The sequence below is a fragment of the Bombina bombina genome, unplaced genomic scaffold (genome assembly GCF_027579735.1).
Source record: "Bombina bombina isolate aBomBom1 unplaced genomic scaffold, aBomBom1.pri scaffold_672, whole genome shotgun sequence".
NCBI classification, from domain to species: Eukaryota; Metazoa; Chordata; class Amphibia; order Anura; family Bombinatoridae; genus Bombina; species Bombina bombina.
This window is the reverse complement of record NW_026512975.1, coordinates 46,119-63,626: the sequence shown is the minus strand read 5'-3', so window position 1 is coordinate 63,626 and position 17,508 is coordinate 46,119. Positions and strand designations below refer to the sequence as shown.

The following is a 17,508-nucleotide window of genomic DNA, read 5'->3' as shown; positions in this document are numbered from 1 at the left end:
ATTCTCTTGGTTATCTTTTGTTGAAAAGCAGGGCCGTAAGTTTAGGGGCTTGCAAGGGTCTGGCGCTCTATATGGCATCAGTTCTGCAGGAATGTTATACATTAGCAAGAGTACTAATTGACAGCACTATTTCCTGCCACGTAGTGCTCCGGACACCTACCTAAGTATCCCTTGCTTTGTGGGTTAATGGCGGATTAGGGGTTAATAGTTTTAATAGGGACTTTGCGATGTGGGTTAATGGCGGATTAGGGGTTAATACATTTATTAGGTAATTTGCGATGTTGGGGTTAGCGGATTTAGGGGTTAATACTTTATTAGTTTCGATGTGGGTTTGATGGCGGATATAGGGGTTAATATACTTTATTCGTTATTGCGGTGGGGGATTGCGGTTGACAGGTAGATAGATATTGTGCATGCGTTAGGTGTTAATATTTTCAGGCAGTTACGGGAGTTACGGTGCTCACATACTCAGCGCAAGACTTGCTGCGGCTGCCTTTGTGTGGCAAGGTGATAATGGAGTAAAATGTCTCCATTTTCGCCACGTAAGTCCTTGCGCTGAATACCAATTTGCGACGTGGTTCTATGTTAGCTTATGGGAGTAAAAATTGCGGCCGATGGGTGAAATATAGGTGCCGCATTTATATGCGGCGCTGTATATGTGATACCAAAATCGCGTAAAAAAATGGCGGTGCCGGCTTTTGTGGGCGACGTCGCATATGTAATGGAGCCCCTCTTTTGAAACACAAATTTTTATTTCAAATATATTTATCTCATTATGCAGAGTCCATGTGAAGGAGAGACACCTACATTACAATATAAGGTCTCAAAAAATCCTAAAGATTTAGCTTGATTTCTATCTATACCGGCGAGATTTTGAATATCAGGCCCAGAATCACAAAATATTTATTTTTGTGATTCATATCCTTTTGATTATTAATACAATGCAATATTCAAATATGCCTCAATTACGGTTTGCCTTATACAGTACATACAGTGTACAAAAAGGTGTGAATTTGTTATTATCATTTCTGAAAGTTTTGTTGGTTGAATATAAATATTGTAATACAAATATAGGGACAGAAATATTAAAGGGACACTGAACCCAGTTTTTTTCATTTGTGATTCAGATAGAGCATGCAATTTTAAGCAAGTTTCCAATTTACTCCTATTATCCTATTATCCATATACTACCAATTTTTCTTCGTTCTCTTGCTATCTTTATTTGAAATAAAAGCCATCTAAGCTTTTTTCGGTTAAGAACTCTGGACAGCACTTTTTGATTGGAGGATGAATTTTTTCCACCAATCAGCAAGGAAAACCCAGGATGTTCACCAAAAATGGGCCGGCATCTAAACTTAGATTCTTGCATTTCAAATAAAGATACCAAGAGAATAAAGAAAATTTGATAATAGGAGTAAATTATAAAGTTGCTTAAAACGTCATGCTCTACCTGAATCACAAAAGAAAAAATTTGGGTTCAGTGTCCCTTTAAGGTTGTTCTGGTGGCTGTGGGTGGTTCTAACTGCCTTGTTCAGTGGTGTAATTTCCCTACACTTACGGAGTTATTATTTGCATCCTGGCTCCCTGCAGAATATGTTTAATACACCACATGTGAGCTTTCTATGAGCCATTTGGATTATTTATTTGCCTGAGTACAAATCATACTTCACACAACATGCAGCCAACTGAAATCTCTGCAGCCGTCTTCCCTCCCCAACAAGCAGTGCATTCTTCATGTAACGGGATGGTAAATACAATTTATGCAGCACAGATGAAATCTAGCTTTGTGTTATATTGAGAATTTGTGTTCCAGACCAGCACTGTGGAAATATATTCTTTTAATCGTGGAAAAATATTGCAAATAGGCTGTTTTGGTGTCTAAGGGGTTAAAGTGATAGGATGAGTCATTAATTCCATTAAAGGGATAGAAAAGTCTAAATTAAACTTGCATGATTCAGAAAGAGAATGTAATTTAAAGACACTTAAAGGGACATAATACTCATATGCTAAATCACTTGAAACTGATGCAGTATAACTGTAAAAATCTGACAGGAAAATATCACCTGAGCATCTCTATGTAAAAAAGGAAGATATTTTACTTCACAATCTCCTCAGCTCAGCAGAGTGAGTTCTGTGTAAAAAGTTATACTCAGCTGCTCCCAGCTGCAGGTAAAAAAAAATAGAAAATGAAGAAATGAACAGCAGCCAATCAGCATCAGCAGTGCTGAGGTCATGAACTATTTTACTGTGATCTCATGAGATTTCACTTAACTCTCATGAGATTTCATTGTAAACTTCCCTAATCTGAATAGGGAAATAATATGAGAGTGCACGAGGCTCATCCTTTCAGCTGTCCCAGGACAGACATACTAATATGCTGCTTAGAAATCCTTTACAATGGGATGTGGCTACTGAGGAACTTTTGAGGTAAAATATCTTTCTTTTTTACATTGAGATGTTCAGGTGATATTTTCTAGTCAGCTTTTTACAGCTATGCTGCATCACTTTCAAGTGTTTAAACATTTGGGTATTATGGCACTTTAAATTCTTTTCTATTTTCAAATTTGCTTTGTTCTCATAGTATCTCTTGTTGAAAAAGAATATGCACATATTCCACACTAGTGGGAACTAGCTGCTGATTGGTGTCTGCACACATTTGTGGTTGGCTAACTAGATAGGTTACCTATAGGATATCTACCTGCCAGTAGTGCAGCAAATGATAACAAGAGAATGAAGCAAATTTGATAATAAAAGTAAATTGGAAAATTGTTTAAAATTGTATGTTTTAATCCAAATCACGAAAAAAAAAATTGGGGGTTCTGTCCCTTTAAAGACTATAGAACCAAAGCACAGAGGGGATCAAGCACTGAATAAATTTCAATGAGAATTCAACCAACATCATATTTTTAGATTTATTAATGTTATGTTTGGTCGAGGCCCCATTTGTTTTACCTCCTTTAACGTTCATGTCCTGCTGCCTGATAATGCAATGTGTGCATTTTTGTTGTGATTGTTTGTTTTAATGTCTCTCAATGTCCTTTGCTCTCCACAGCTCCAGCACATCTCTTTCCTGCGTTTCATGCGCCATTTCCAATTGACATAAGGCATCAAGAGGGAAGATATCATTATGAGACTCATGGGATCCACGCCATTCATGGGTGCGTTTGTTATGACATTTGATAATTGATGCTGGTGACAAAAAGGGATGGGTGAAACGTTCTGAAGTAACTGTTACAACATATATCTAATTAATTTCTTCTGTTACTCCGTATAGATGCTTTCTGTATACAGGTGGCCCTCGTTTTACAACGGTTCAATTTACACCGTTTCAGAATAACAACCTTTTTTTCCAGTCATGTGACTGCTATTGAAAAGCATTGAGAAGCAGTGCATTTATTAAAATAGCCAGTAGGTGGAGCTGTCCACTTGTGTTGCAGCAAAGCCAAGCAAGCTGAAATTAATCAGTTTAACCAGACCTGAGCTATCGAGAAGATTTCAAAGGAACAAAATCTTCCTGTCTATAAATCAGTCCAGATTGGAATGCATAGAAAGAACTGTTTGCAGAAAAATGCAAGTGAAGTCTGTGTTGTGTGATTATTTTATTAGGTTTATAATGCTGTTTAGCATTTAAAGTCTTAATTTCAAAGCTTTAAAAATAATGTATTCAGTGTTACTTATGACAATTTTGAGAGGGGCCTGGAACCTATCTCCCTCACTTCCCATTGACTTACATTATAAACTTGGTTTCAATTTACAATGGTTTCGATTTACAACCATTCCTTCTGGAACCTAACCCCGGCGTAAACTGAGGGCTACCTGTATTCTATATCTGATCCATATAATGTGCCCCATAAGAATTTTCCTTACATCACCTCTGTTCTGCCAAATAACATCTTTATATAAAACACCTGACTACTATAATCATTTAGTTCTCCATAAAGCTCACGTTAAATCTCCTTTTTACAGGTGAGTTTGAGGTATGTAGTGTACAGTGAGCACCACCTAATTTAGAACTAGTCTTGAAGTTCACCCCTTCCTAGTTCGTCTCACAGAGGAGTTATGAATATCGGCCATATTACTGCAAATTAATCGCTGCTTGTTGGTACCGTAAAAACTAATAACTGCATCAATAAAATATCCTATTGCTTCATATTAGCCTCCCTATAATAATGTATAACTGTCCATTTAATTTTTTTATAGTTTCATATAACTCTTTACATATCTTTTTCAATTGAATATTTAAAGGGACTTGCAATTTCAAATGTTTCCTTTGTTTCCTGTTTACTTTTTGTTATATAATTTGCTTTGTTCCCTTAGTATCATTTGTTGAAAAGTATACCTAGGTAGCCTCAGGAGCTGGGAGCTAGCTGCCGATTGGTGGCTGCACATATATGCCTTTTAAGTTCTGCTTACCAATGTGGTTAGCTAGCTCTCAGTAATACATTGTTGCTCCTTCAAAAAAGGATACCAAGTGAATGAAGCAAATTTGATCATGGAAGTAAATTGGAAAGTTGTTTACAAATGTATGCTCTGTTTGTTTATTTATCCACTCTAACTTATGTTGCTTCATATACTCCTCACATTTCTCAATATAGCCCATCACTACAACTCTTGTAAGACAGTATATTCCGTTTCTGTGATGCCTGATATGTCATATAGCGATATGTTTTCAAACCTTATTAATCAGGCGTGGGGGGTTTACTACCTCAGACTAAAGAACGCACACAAATCTGGGAATTAATTTGTGTGTTGACACAAGTACTAAATATTTAATGATTAAAGGGACATTAACTACCTCTTTATTTGTGTAAAATGTGTGTTTAGTCCCACACTCCCTAGAGAGGCAAAAAGATAGGGGCCCGATCCAATATGCAGCGTCGCTCGCAAAAGCCGGCGAGGCCAAATTTTGCGTGGGTTTGGTATCCTATATACGGCGTAACCTAGAAGTTACGCTCTTATATTTCTGCCTTCGGCCGTAGTTTTTTGGCCCATAGACAGGTATACCAAACCCGCGCAGTTTGGTATCCAATATACAGCGTAAGGACTTACGTGGCGAAAATGGAGAAATCTTACTCCATTTTCACCTCGCCACAAAATGCAGGCGTAGTAAGCCTTACGCTGAGTATTGGAGCCCCGTAACTCCCTAAACTACCTGCAAAATAAAACCTAACGCATGCGCAATGTCTATCTACCTGTCAACCGCAATCCCCCGCCGCAATCCCTAATAAAGTGCTTAACCCCTAAACCGCCGCTCCCGGACCCCGCCGCCACCTACATTAAAATGATAACCCCCTAATGTGAGCCCCCTACACCGCCGCCACCTCAATTATATATCTAACCCCCTAATGTAAGCCCTCTACACCGCCGCCACCTATATTACATATCTAACCCCCTAATGTGAGCCCTCTACACCACCGCCACCTATATTATATATCTAACCCCCTAATGTGAGCCCCCTACACCGCCGCCACCTCTATTATATATCTAACCCCCTAATGTGAGCCCTCTACACTGCCGCCACCTCTATTATATATCTAACCCCTAATGTGAGCCCCCTACACCGCCGCCACCTCTATTATATATCTAACCCCCTAATGTGAGCCCCCTACACCGCCGCCACCTCTAATATATATCTAACCACCTAATGTGAGCCCCCTACACTGCCGCCACCTATATTATATATCTAACCCCCTAATGTGAGCCCTCTACACCGCCTCCACCTATATTATATATCTAATCCCCTAATGTGAGCCCTCTACACTGCTGCCACCTATAGTATATATCTAACCCCCTAATGTGAGCCCCCTACACCGCCGCCACCTCTATTATATATCTAACCCCTAATGTGAGCCCTCTACACCGCCTCCACCTATATTATATATCTAATCCCCTAATGTGAGCCCTCTACACCGCCGCCACCTATATTATATATCTAACCCCCTAATGTGAGCCCCCTACACCGCCGCCACCTCTATTATATATCTAACCCCTAATGTGAGCCCTCTACACCGCCTCCACCTATATTATATATCTAATCCCCTAATGTGAGCCCTCTACACCGCCGCCACCTATATTATATATCTAACCCCCTAATGTGAGCCCTCTACACCGCCACCACCTCTATTAAAATTATTAACCCCTAATGTAATCCCCCTACGCCGCCACCTCTATTAAAATTATTAACCACTAAACCTAAGTCTAACCCTAACACCCCCTAATGTAATTATTATTAAAATATATCTAAATAATATTAATAATAAATTATTCCTATTTAAAACAAAATACTTACCTATAAAATAAACCCTAAGATAGCTACAATATAATTAATAATTACATTGTAGCTATTTTAGGGTTTATATTTATTTTACAGGTAACTTGGTATTTATTTTAACTAGGTACAAAAGCTATTAAATAGTTAATAACTATTTAATAGCTACCTAGTTAAAATAATTACCAAATTACCTGTAAAATAAATCCTAACCTAAGTTACAAATACACCTACACTATCAATAAATTAATTAAATAAACTACAATTATCTAAACTAAAATATAATTAAATACACTAAACTAATTAATTACAAAAAAAACACTAAATTACAAAAAATAAAAAAAGATTACAAGAATTTTAAGCTAATTACACCTAATCTAAGCCCCCTAATAAAATAACAAAACCCCCCAAAATAAAAAAAATGTCCCTACCCTAAACTAAATTACAAAAAGTAATCAGCTCTATTACCAGCCCTTAAAAGGGCCTTTTGTGGGGCATTGCCCCAAAGTAATCAGCTCTTTCTTCTGTTATGTGTGATCAGTCCACGGGTCATCATTACTTCTGGGATATAACTCCTCCCCAACAGGAAATGCAAGAGGATTCACCCAGCAGAGCTGCATATAGCTCCTCCCCTCTACGTCAGTCCCAGTCATTCTCTTGCACCCAACGACTAGATAGGATGTGTGAGAGGACTATGGTGATTATACTTAGTTTTTATGACTTCAATCAAAAGTTTGTTATTTTACAATAGCACCGGAGCGTGTTATTACTTCTCTGGCAGAGTTTGAGGAAGAATCTGCCAGAGTTTTTTACTATGATTTTAACCGGAGTTGTTAAGATCATATTGCTGTTCTCGGCCATCTGAGGGAGGTAAAGGCTTCAGATCAGGGGACAGCGGGCAGATGAATCTGCATTGAGGTATGTAGCAGTTTTTATTTTCTGAATGGAATTGATGAGAAAATCCTGCCATACCGTTAAAATGACATGTATGTACACTTCAGTATTCTGGGGATGGTATTTCACCGGAACTACTCTGTTAAAGGTCACTAATCCTTTTAATAACTAATTATCATGTTAAACGTTTTTGCTGGAAGGTAGAATCGTTTACATTGCTGAGGTACTGTGTGAATAAATATTTGGGCATTATTTTCCACTTGGCAGCCTTTTTTTGCTTTTATTTGTGACAGTTTCGTTTCTCTTCACTGCTGTGTGGGAGAGGGAGGGGCCGTTTTTGGCGCTCTTTACTACGCATCAAAAAATTCCAGTCAGTTACTTTTATATTTCCTGCATGATCCGGTTCATCTCTGACAGATCTCAGGGGTCTTCAAACTTCTTTTAAGGGAGGTAAATTCTCTCAGCAGAGCTGTGAGAATTCTTATAGTGACTGTGAATAAAAACGTTGCTTTGTATTTTTTATGTCAAATTTAATTATTGTTATTTTACTAATGGGAACAAACCTTTGCTAAAAGTTGTGTTGTTTTAAAGTTTGATGCTATAACTGTTTTTCAGTTCATTATTTCAACTGTCATTTAATCGTTTAGTACCTCTTTGAGGCACAGTACGTTTTTGCTAAAAAAGATTATAACCAAGTTGTAAGTTTTTTTGCTAGTGTGTTAAACATGTCTGACTCAGAGGAAGATATCTGTGTCATTTGTTCCAATGCCAAGGTGGAGCCCAATAGAAATTTATGTACTAACTGTATTGATGCTACTTTAAATAAAAGTCAATCTGTACAATGTGAACAAATTTCACCAAACAGCGAGGGGAGAGTTATGCCGACTAACTCGCCTCACGCGGCAGTACCTGCATCTCCCGCCCGGGAGGTGCGTGATATTATGGCGCCTAGTACATCTGGGCGGCCATTACAGATAACATTACAAGATATGGCTACTGTTATGACTGAAGTTTTGTCTAAATTACCAGAACTAAGAGGCAAGCGTGATCACTCTGGGGTGAGAACAGAGTGCGCTGACAATGCTAGGGCCATGTCTGATACGGCGTCACAGCTCGCAGAGCATGAGGACGGAGAGCTTCATTCTGTGGGTGACGGTTCTGATCCAAACAGATTGGACTCAGATATTTCAAATTTTAAATTTAAATTGGAGAACCTCCGTGTATTACTAGGGGAGGTCTTAGCAGCTCTCAACGATTGTAACACCGTTGCAATACCAGAGAAACTGTGCAGGTTGGATAAATACTTTGCGGTACCGGCGAGTACTGAAGTTTTTCCTATACCTAAGAGACTAACTGAAATTGTTACTAAGGAGTGGGATAGACCCGGTGTGCCGTTCTCACCCCCTCCAATATTTAGAAAGATGTTTCCAATAGACGCCACCACTCGGGACTTATGGCAAACGGTCCCCAAGGTGGAGGGAGCAGTTTCTACTTTAGCTAAGCGTACCACTATCCCGGTGGAGGATAGCTGTGCTTTCTCAGATCCAATGGATAAAAAATTAGAGGGTTACCTTAAGAAAATGTTTGTTCAACAAGGTTTTATATTGCAACCCCTTGCATGTATCGCGCCGATTACGGCTGCGGCAGCATTTTGGATTGAGTCGCTGGAAGAGAACCTTAGTTCATCTACGCTAGACGACATTACGGACAGGCTTAGAGTCCTTAAACTAGCTAATTCTTTCATTTCGGAGGCCGTAGTACATTTAACCAAACTTACGGCTAAGAACTCAGGATTCGCCATACAGGCACGTAGGGCGCTGTGGCTAAAATCCTGGTCAGCAGATGTTACTTCTAAGTCCAAATTACTTAATATACCTTTCAAGGGGCAGTCTTTATTTGGGCCCGGTTTGAAAGAAATTATCGCTGACATTACAGGAGGTAAGGGCCACGCCCTACCCCAAGACAAAGCCAAAGCTAAGGCTAGACAGTCTAATTTTCGTCCCTTTCGGAATTTCAAAACAGGAGCAGCATCAACCTCCACTGCACCAAAACAGGAAGGAGCTGTTGCTCGTTACAGGCAAGGCTGGAAGCCTAACCAGGCCTGGAACAAGAGCAAGCAGGCCAGGAAACCTGCTGCTGCCCCAAAGACAGCATGAATCGAGAGCCCCCGATCCGGGACCGGATCTAGTGGGGGGCAGACTCTCTCTCTTCGCCCAGGCCTGGGCAAGAGATGTTCAGGATCCCTGGGCACTAGAGATCATATCTCAGGGATACCTTCTAGACTTCAAATTATCTCCCCCAAGAGGGAGATTTCATCTGTCAAGGTTGTCAACAAACCAGATAAAGAAAGAAGCGTTTCTACGCTGCGTACAAGATCTGTTATTAATGGGAGTGATCCATCCGGTTCCGCGGTCGGAACAAGGACAAGGGTTCTACTCAAACCTGTTTGTGGTTCCCAAAAAAGAGGGAACTTTCAGGCCAATCTTAGATTTAAAGATTCTAAACAAATTCCTAAGAGTTCCATCGTTCAAAATGGAAACTATTCGGACAATTTTACCCATGATCCAAGAGGGTCAGTACATGACCACTGTGGATTTAAAGGATGCTTACCTTCACATTCCGATCCACAAAGATCATCACCGGTATCTAAGGTTTGCCTTCTTAGACAGGCACTACCAGTTTGTAGCTCTTCCATTCGGATTGGCTACGGCTCCAAGAATCTTCACAAAGGTTCTGGGTGCCCTTCTGGCGGTACTAAGACCGCGAGGGATTTCGGTAGCTCCGTACCTAGACGACATTCTAATACAAGCTTCAAGCTTTCAAACTGCCAAGTCTCATACAGAGTTAGTTCTGGCATTTCTAAGGTCGCATGGATGGAAAGTGAACGAAAAGAAGAGTTCTCTCTTTCCTCTCACAAGAGTTCCATTCTTGGGGACTCTTATAGATTCTGTAGAAATGAAGATTTACCTGACAGAAGACAGGTTAACAAAGCTTCAAAACGCATGCCGTGTCCTTCATTCCATTCAACACCCGTCAGTAGCTCAATGCATGGAGGTGATCGGCTTAATGGTAGCGGCAATGGACATAGTACCTTTTGCACGCCTACATCTCAGACCGCTGCAATTATGCATGCTAAGTCAGTGGAATGGGGATTACTCAGATTTGTCCCCTACTCTGAATCTAAATCAAGAGACCAGAAATTCTCTTCTATGGTGGCTTTATCGGCCACACCTGTCCAGGGGGATGCCATTCAGCAGGCCAGACTGGACAATTGTAACAACAGACGCCAGCCTACTAGGTTGGGGCGCTGTCTGGAATTCCCTGAAGGCTCAGGGACTATGGAATCAGGAGGAGAGTCTCCTGCCAATAAACATTCTGGAATTGAGAGCGGTTCTCAATGCCCTTCTGGCTTGGCCCCAGTTAACAACTCGGGGGTTCATCAGGTTTCAGTCGGACAACATCACGACTGTAGCTTACATCAACCATCAGGGAGGGACAAGAAGCTCCCTAGCAATGATGGAAGTATCAAAGATAATTCGCTGGGCAGAGTCTCACTCTTGCCACCTGTCAGCAATCCACATCCCGGGAGTGGAGAACTGGGAGGCGGATTTCTTGAGTCGCCAGACTTTTCATCCGGGGGAGTGGGAACTTCATCCGGAGGTCTTTGCCCAAATACTTCGACGTTGGGGCAAACCAGAGATAGATCTCATGGCGTCTCGCCAGAACGCCAAACTTCCTCGCTACGGGTCCAGATCCAGGGATCCGGAAGCAGTTCTGATAGATGCTTTGACAGCACCTTGGAACTTCGGGATGGCTTATGTGTTTCCACCCTTCCCGCTGCTTCCTCGATTGATTGCCAAAATCAAACAGGAGAGAGCATCAGTAATTCTAATAGCACCTGCATGGCCACGCAGGACTTGGTATGCAGATCTAGTGGACATGTCATCCTGTCCGCCTTGGTCTCTACCTCTAAGACAGGACCTTCTGATACAGGGTCCATTCAAACATCAAAATCTAACTTCTCTGAAGCTGACTGCTTGGAAATTGAACGCTTGATTTTATCAAAACGTGGTTTTTCTGAGTCGGTTATTGATACCCTGATTCAGGCTAGGAAGCCTGTTACCAGAAGGATTTACCATAAAATATGGCGGAAATACCTATACTGGTGCGAATCCAAAGGTTACTCCTGGAGTAAGGTTAGGATCGCTAGGATATTGTCTTTTCTACAAGAAGGCTTAGAAAAGGGTTTATCAGCTAGCTCATTAAAGGGACAGATTTCAGCTCTGTCCATCTTGTTACACAGGCGTCTGTCAGAAGATCCAGACGTCCAGGCCTTTTGTCAGGCTCTAGCTAGGATCAAGCCTGTGTTTAAGGCTGTTGCTCCGCCATGGAGTTTAAACTTAGTTCTTAACGTTTTACAGGGTGTTCCGTTTGAACCCCTTCATTCCATTGATATAAAATTATTATCTTGGAAAGTTCTGTTTTTAATGGCTATTTCCTCGGCTCGAAGAGTTTCTGAGTTATCAGCCTTACATTGTGATTCCCCTTATCTGATTTTTCACTCAGACAAGGTAGTTCTGCGTACTAAACCTGGGTTCTTACCTAAGGTAGTCACTAACAGGAACATCAATCAAGAGATTGTTGTTCCATCCCTGTGTCCAAATCCTTCTTCAAAGAAGGAACGTCTTCTACACAATCTGGATGTAGTTCGTGCCCTCAAGTTCTACTTGCAGGCAACTAAAGATTTTCGCCAAACTTCTTCCCTGTTTGTCGTTTATTCTGGACAGAGGAGAGGTCAAAAAGCTTCTGCTACCTCTCTCTCTTTTTGGCTTCGTAGCATAATACGTTTAGCCTATGAGACTGCTGGACAGCAGCCTCCTGAAAGAATTACAGCCCACTCCACTAGAGCTGTGGCTTCCACTTGGGCCTTTAAGAATGAGGCCTCTGTTGAACAGATTTGCAAGGCTGCAACTTGGTCTTCGCTTCATACTTTTTCCAAATTTTACAAATTTGACACTTTTGCTTCTTCGGAGGCTATTTTTGGGAGAAAGGTTCTTCAGGCAGTGGTTCCTTCTGTATAATGAGCCTGCCTATCCCTCCCGTCATCCGTGTACTTTTGCTTTGGTATTGGTATCCCAGAAGTAATGATGACCCGTGGACTGATCACACATAACAGAAGAAAACATAATTTATGCTTACCTGATAAATTCCTTTCTTCTGTTGTGTGATCAGTCCACGGCCCGCCCTGTTTTAAGGCAGGTAAATATTTTTTAAATTATACTCCAGTCACCACTTCACCCTTGGTTACTCCTTTCTCGTTGATTCTTGGTCGAATGACTGGGACTGACGTAGAGGGGAGGAGCTATATGCAGCTCTGCTGGGTGAATCCTCTTGCATTTCCTGTTGGGGAGGAGTTATATCCCAGAAGTAATGATGACCCGTGGACTGATCACACAACAGAAGAAAGGAATTTATCAGGTAAGCATAAATTATGTTTTTACCTGTAAAAAAAAAGAACAACCCCCCCATTACAACCCACCACCCACACACCCCTACTCTAAAACCCACCCTATCCCCCCTTAAAAAAACCTAAGTCTAACCCCCAAGTGGTCCTTACCTGTCCTAAAGACCGGCGGAGAAGGTCCTGTTCCAGGCGGAGAAGTCTTCTTCCAGGCGGCGACCTCTTCTTCCAGGAACCAACCGGCGCGGAGCGGAGACATTGAAGACCGATGACCGCGGAGCTGAAGACCGTCCTCTCTGGAACTGAAGACCGGCGATACAGGAACTGAAGATCGGCGACGCTGGAACTAAAGACCGGAGCCATGGAGCATGGAGGATTGTCTTCATACGATCGCCGCCGTACACTGAATAGGAATTCAAGGTACACAATTAAAAATGGCGTCCCTTGAATTCCTATTGGCTTTTTTGAGCCTTCAAATTCAAATCAGCCAATCGGATGAGAGCTTCTTTAATTCTATTGGCTGATTTGAATAGCCAATAGAATAAGAGCTACTGTAATTCTATTGGCTATTCTAATCAGCCAATAGAATTACAGTAGCTCTTATTCTATTGGCTATTCAAATCAGCCAATAGAATTAAAGTAGCTCTCATCCGATTGGCTGATTTGAATTTGAAGGAACAAATCAGCCAATAGGAATTCAAGGGACGCCATTTTTAATCGTGTACCTTGAATTCCTATTCAGTGTACGGCGGCGATCGTATGAAGAGGATCCTCCACGCTCCATGGCTCCGGTCTTTAGTTCCAGCGTCGCCGATCTTCAGTTCCTGCATCGCCGGTCTTCAGTTCCAGAGAGGACGGTCTTCAGCTCCGCGGTCATCGGTCTTCAACGTCTCCGCTCTGCGCCGGCTAGTTCCTGGAAGAAGACTTCTCCGCCTGGAACAGGACCTTCTCCGCCGGTCTTCAGGACAGGTAAGAACCACTTGGGGGTTAGACTTAGTTTTTTTTAAGGGGGATAGGGTGGGTTTTAGAGTAGGGGTGTGTGGGTGATGGGTTGTAATGGGGGGGGTTGTTCTTTTTTTTCACAGGTAAAAGAGCTGATTACTTTGGGGCAATGCCCCACAAAAGGCCCTTTTAAGGGCTGGTAATAGAGCTGATTACTTTTTGTAATTTAGTTTAGGGTAGGGACATTTTTTTATTTTGGGGGGCTTTGCTATTTTATTAGGGGGCTTAGATTAGGTGTAATTATCTTAACATTCTTGTAATCTTTTTTTATTTTTTGTAATTTAGTGTTTGATTTTTTTTTTGTAATTTAGTTTAGTGTATTTAATTATATTTTAGTTTAGATAATTGTAGTTTATTTAATTAATTTATTGATAGTGTAGGTGTATTTGTAACTTAGGTTAGGATTTATTTTACAGGTAATTTGGTAATTATTTTAACTAGGTAGCTATTAAATAGTTATTAACTATTTAATAGCTATTGTACCTAGTTAAAATAAATACCAAGTTACCTGTAAAATAAATATAAACCCTAAAATAGCTACAATGTAATTATTAATTATATTGTAGCTATCTTAGGGTTTATTTTATAGGTAGGTGTTTGGATTTAAATAGGAATAATTTAGTTAATATTATTAATATTATTTAGATTTATTTTAATAATAATTATGTTAGGGGGTGTTAGGGTTAGACTTAGGTTTAGTGGTTAATAATTTTAATAGAGGTGGCGGTGGTGTAGGGGGATTACATTAGGGGTTAATAATTTTAATAGAGGTGGCGGCGGTGTAGGGGGATTACATTAGGGGTTAATAATTTTAATAGAGGTGGCGGCGGTGTAGGGGGATTAAATTAGGGGTTAATAATTTTAATAGAGGTGGCGGCGGTGTAGAGGGCTCACATTAGGGGGTTAGATATATAATAGAGGTGGCGGCGGTGTAGAGGGCTCACATTAGGGGGTTAGATATATAATAGAGGTGGCGGTGGTGTAGGAGGGTCAGATTAGGGGGTAATACAGTTAATATAGGTGGCGGCGGGGTCCGGGAGCGGAGCGCCGTATATAGGATTGCGCCCTAGGTTTTTAAAATGCTGCTGTTTCCCTGAACCAGCTATTTCATTTGCAGCATTTTAGATTACAGAATGTGATTTTTAGCCTCTCTAGGGAGCATGGGAAAAATACAATTTTTACACAAGCAAGAGGTGTTTAATGTCCTTTTAAAAAAAAAAGAAAACACAATACTTCAGTAAAAAAATATTGTAGGTTGTACAAGAAATACATGTCAAGTGTACATTTGCTACTGAAATGTCATTGTAGCACCAGAATGTTTTAACAATTAAAATGTTATTAGAAGAAAATAAGCATATTTATTATTCGTTATCCCCTAAGGCTTGACAATTCAGGTAACCAGAACTTCTAGAATGTTATGTCTGGCTCCTAATTTTATAGATTATTCTTCAAATGTCTATATAAAAAAAAAAACTCTTGCTTGCTTACAAAAACATGCTTAGATGTCTGTCTAGTCAATGTGGCTACTTAGAAAGATGCATGTTTCCATAGCAATTTGTTACCAGAATATTGTTTTAGTGATTTTATTTGGGCTTATTTGTTAAATTAAATTTATAGTAAATTACTCAGTCTTGGGTATTGTAGGTTTTGAGTAATAAAAAAGCTGTTTAGATGATAAAAAGCTTTAAAGCTTAGAAAACTTTATTCTCCTAAACAGTCTGTCCCATCATCCCTCAGCCCACATAAAGTGTCAGGTAATGTAGCATGTCATTTTAGCCGTTTCTGTGTAGCTTACAAATAACGTGTACTTGTAGTATTTACAAGGGTTAACCAATACTTGCAGAAACAAGTTTGTAGTAACAAACACAGATAACTCATTTTCATGCCAAACAAAACTATTTGTATATTTTTTTAATAAATGGGTATTATGTTAATTTGGTTACGAAATAAAAATATGCAAATCACATTTAATATTTTATGTGAAACAGTTGTGTTTTTTATTACAAGGTCTGAGTAATATTTTTACTGTATTTGTGAAATAATGCCCAATTGGTTTAATCCGGATTTGGGTGGTCTGATGTCTGTTCTAAAGAATGCAAATAAAAAAAAATCTAGTGATTATCACACCAAACACAATGCAAATAAATACATTTATAGTGTAATGAATGTAAACTGATGCATAACTGATGTAACAGAGCATATGGTGTCAGACCGATCCAACATAATATGTTTGCAGCTGGGTAGGCTATGCGTTAACCCTTTCATGACAGCTGATATTTGGACTGGCATTCTCTGTGATTAAGACCCTTTCTGCACAACATCAGAACAGGATGCCATTTATTCAGTCATTTAAAAAGAAAAATAACATGTCTGGTCTTTGGCACTCATGATTAATGTGATGTGTGTGTGACAGAGGACCCCTCATATATCAAACCCACATCCCAACTGTCTTTAGCTTCCCGGGCTCCAAACATACCTAATTACACCAGCCCTGCACAGCAAATGAAGTGTGGCTTTGCTATGTAAGGCTTGGGGCGGTTATCTGCCTGCCCATACATGTCATAGGGCCGTGTCCTGATTTGTCCTGTGACGTTGCTTTACTAATGCCTCTCTAGTCCTGGAACACTGAATGCATATGGTTATGTCTGAAGCACACATGGGGGGTCAGAAGAGCTATGTGAAAATATGAAGTAAGTTCTATTAAATATACTACATTTGGTGTGAACCAATGAGCAGCTGCAAATTTGTCTTAATCATACTTGGCAAGCTGGTAATACAGTGATGTCATAATTTTTAGGCAAAAGTTGTATTCATGATGTGTGGGTTCCTAGTTGAATTTTGACTTGTATATCTCTTAAACACAGCACCAGATTTTAAACAACTCCCTGTTTTCATGGTCAGTCTGAAAATGCATAGACAGGGAACAGTGAAAATACTAAAATGTTGCTGTAGAGGTAACTAGAATGTTTGATTTTACAGAAAGAGAAATCATTTTAAAATATCTATTTAACATCTATCAGGCATATGACAGAGCACTAATTGTACATATTAAAAATGTGCATGGCAAAATTAAAGTAAAGATGTTTAAATTTATTTTTGAAACTAACAGAAAGTGCACTTTTTTCACAGCTTATTCAAAGGGACAGACTGCCCATTGCTAAAAAAAAAACAAAACAACAATGAGGTTAAATACATAGTTAAAGTCAGTTACAGATTGGCAGTGCACAACACAACTAGTCTGAAAATATAAATGGTCACTGAATCAATTAGGGGCAGCCTATGTGTGGCCAATCACCAGCTCTGGACTGGAATTATATTGGAGTTGGCTTTAAAGGGGCATGAAACACAATTTTTTTCTTTCATTATTCATATAGAACATGCTATTTTACATAAGTTTCTAATTTACTTCTATTATCTAATTTGTTTAGTTCTTTGTATCTTTTTTTTTTGTAGAAAGATATATAGGTAGGCTCAGAAGCTGCTAATTGGTAGCTACACACACACACACATATATATATATATATATATATATATATATATATATATATATATACCTCTTGTCATTTGCTTTCAGCTAGCTCCCAGTAGTGCATGACTACTGATTCAACAAAGGATACCAAGAGAAGGAATCAAATTAGATAATAGTAAATTGGAAAGGTGATTAAAAATTGTATGATCTATCTAAATCAAGAAAAGAAAATTGTGGCTTTCATGTCCCTTTAACTATGTGTTTAACCCATTGTCACACAGTATTGCAATAATAAAAGGCATAATAGAGCATTTTGTTATAGCTCCTTTACAAGAAAACCGATTTCTGTCTGATAGGTGAGTGTAATAATTGTATAATAGGGGACATACAGTCTTGCCTCAGGGTACAGTGTGA

General features: G+C 39.7%; 1 protein-coding gene across 1 annotated transcript in view; it reads left to right on the top strand.

Annotated features, from left to right (window-relative positions):
* The window catches only part of LOC128644649 (zinc finger protein GLI2-like), a gene marked incomplete at its 3' end in the record, with an annotated part of 212,056 nt that overhangs the window by 153,872 nt on the left and 40,676 nt on the right, over positions 1-17,508 (top strand). The window contains 1 exon segment of the mRNA XM_053697175.1: positions 3,053-3,158. Within this exon segment, the coding sequence (XP_053553150.1) occupies positions 3,053-3,158 (106 nt within the window).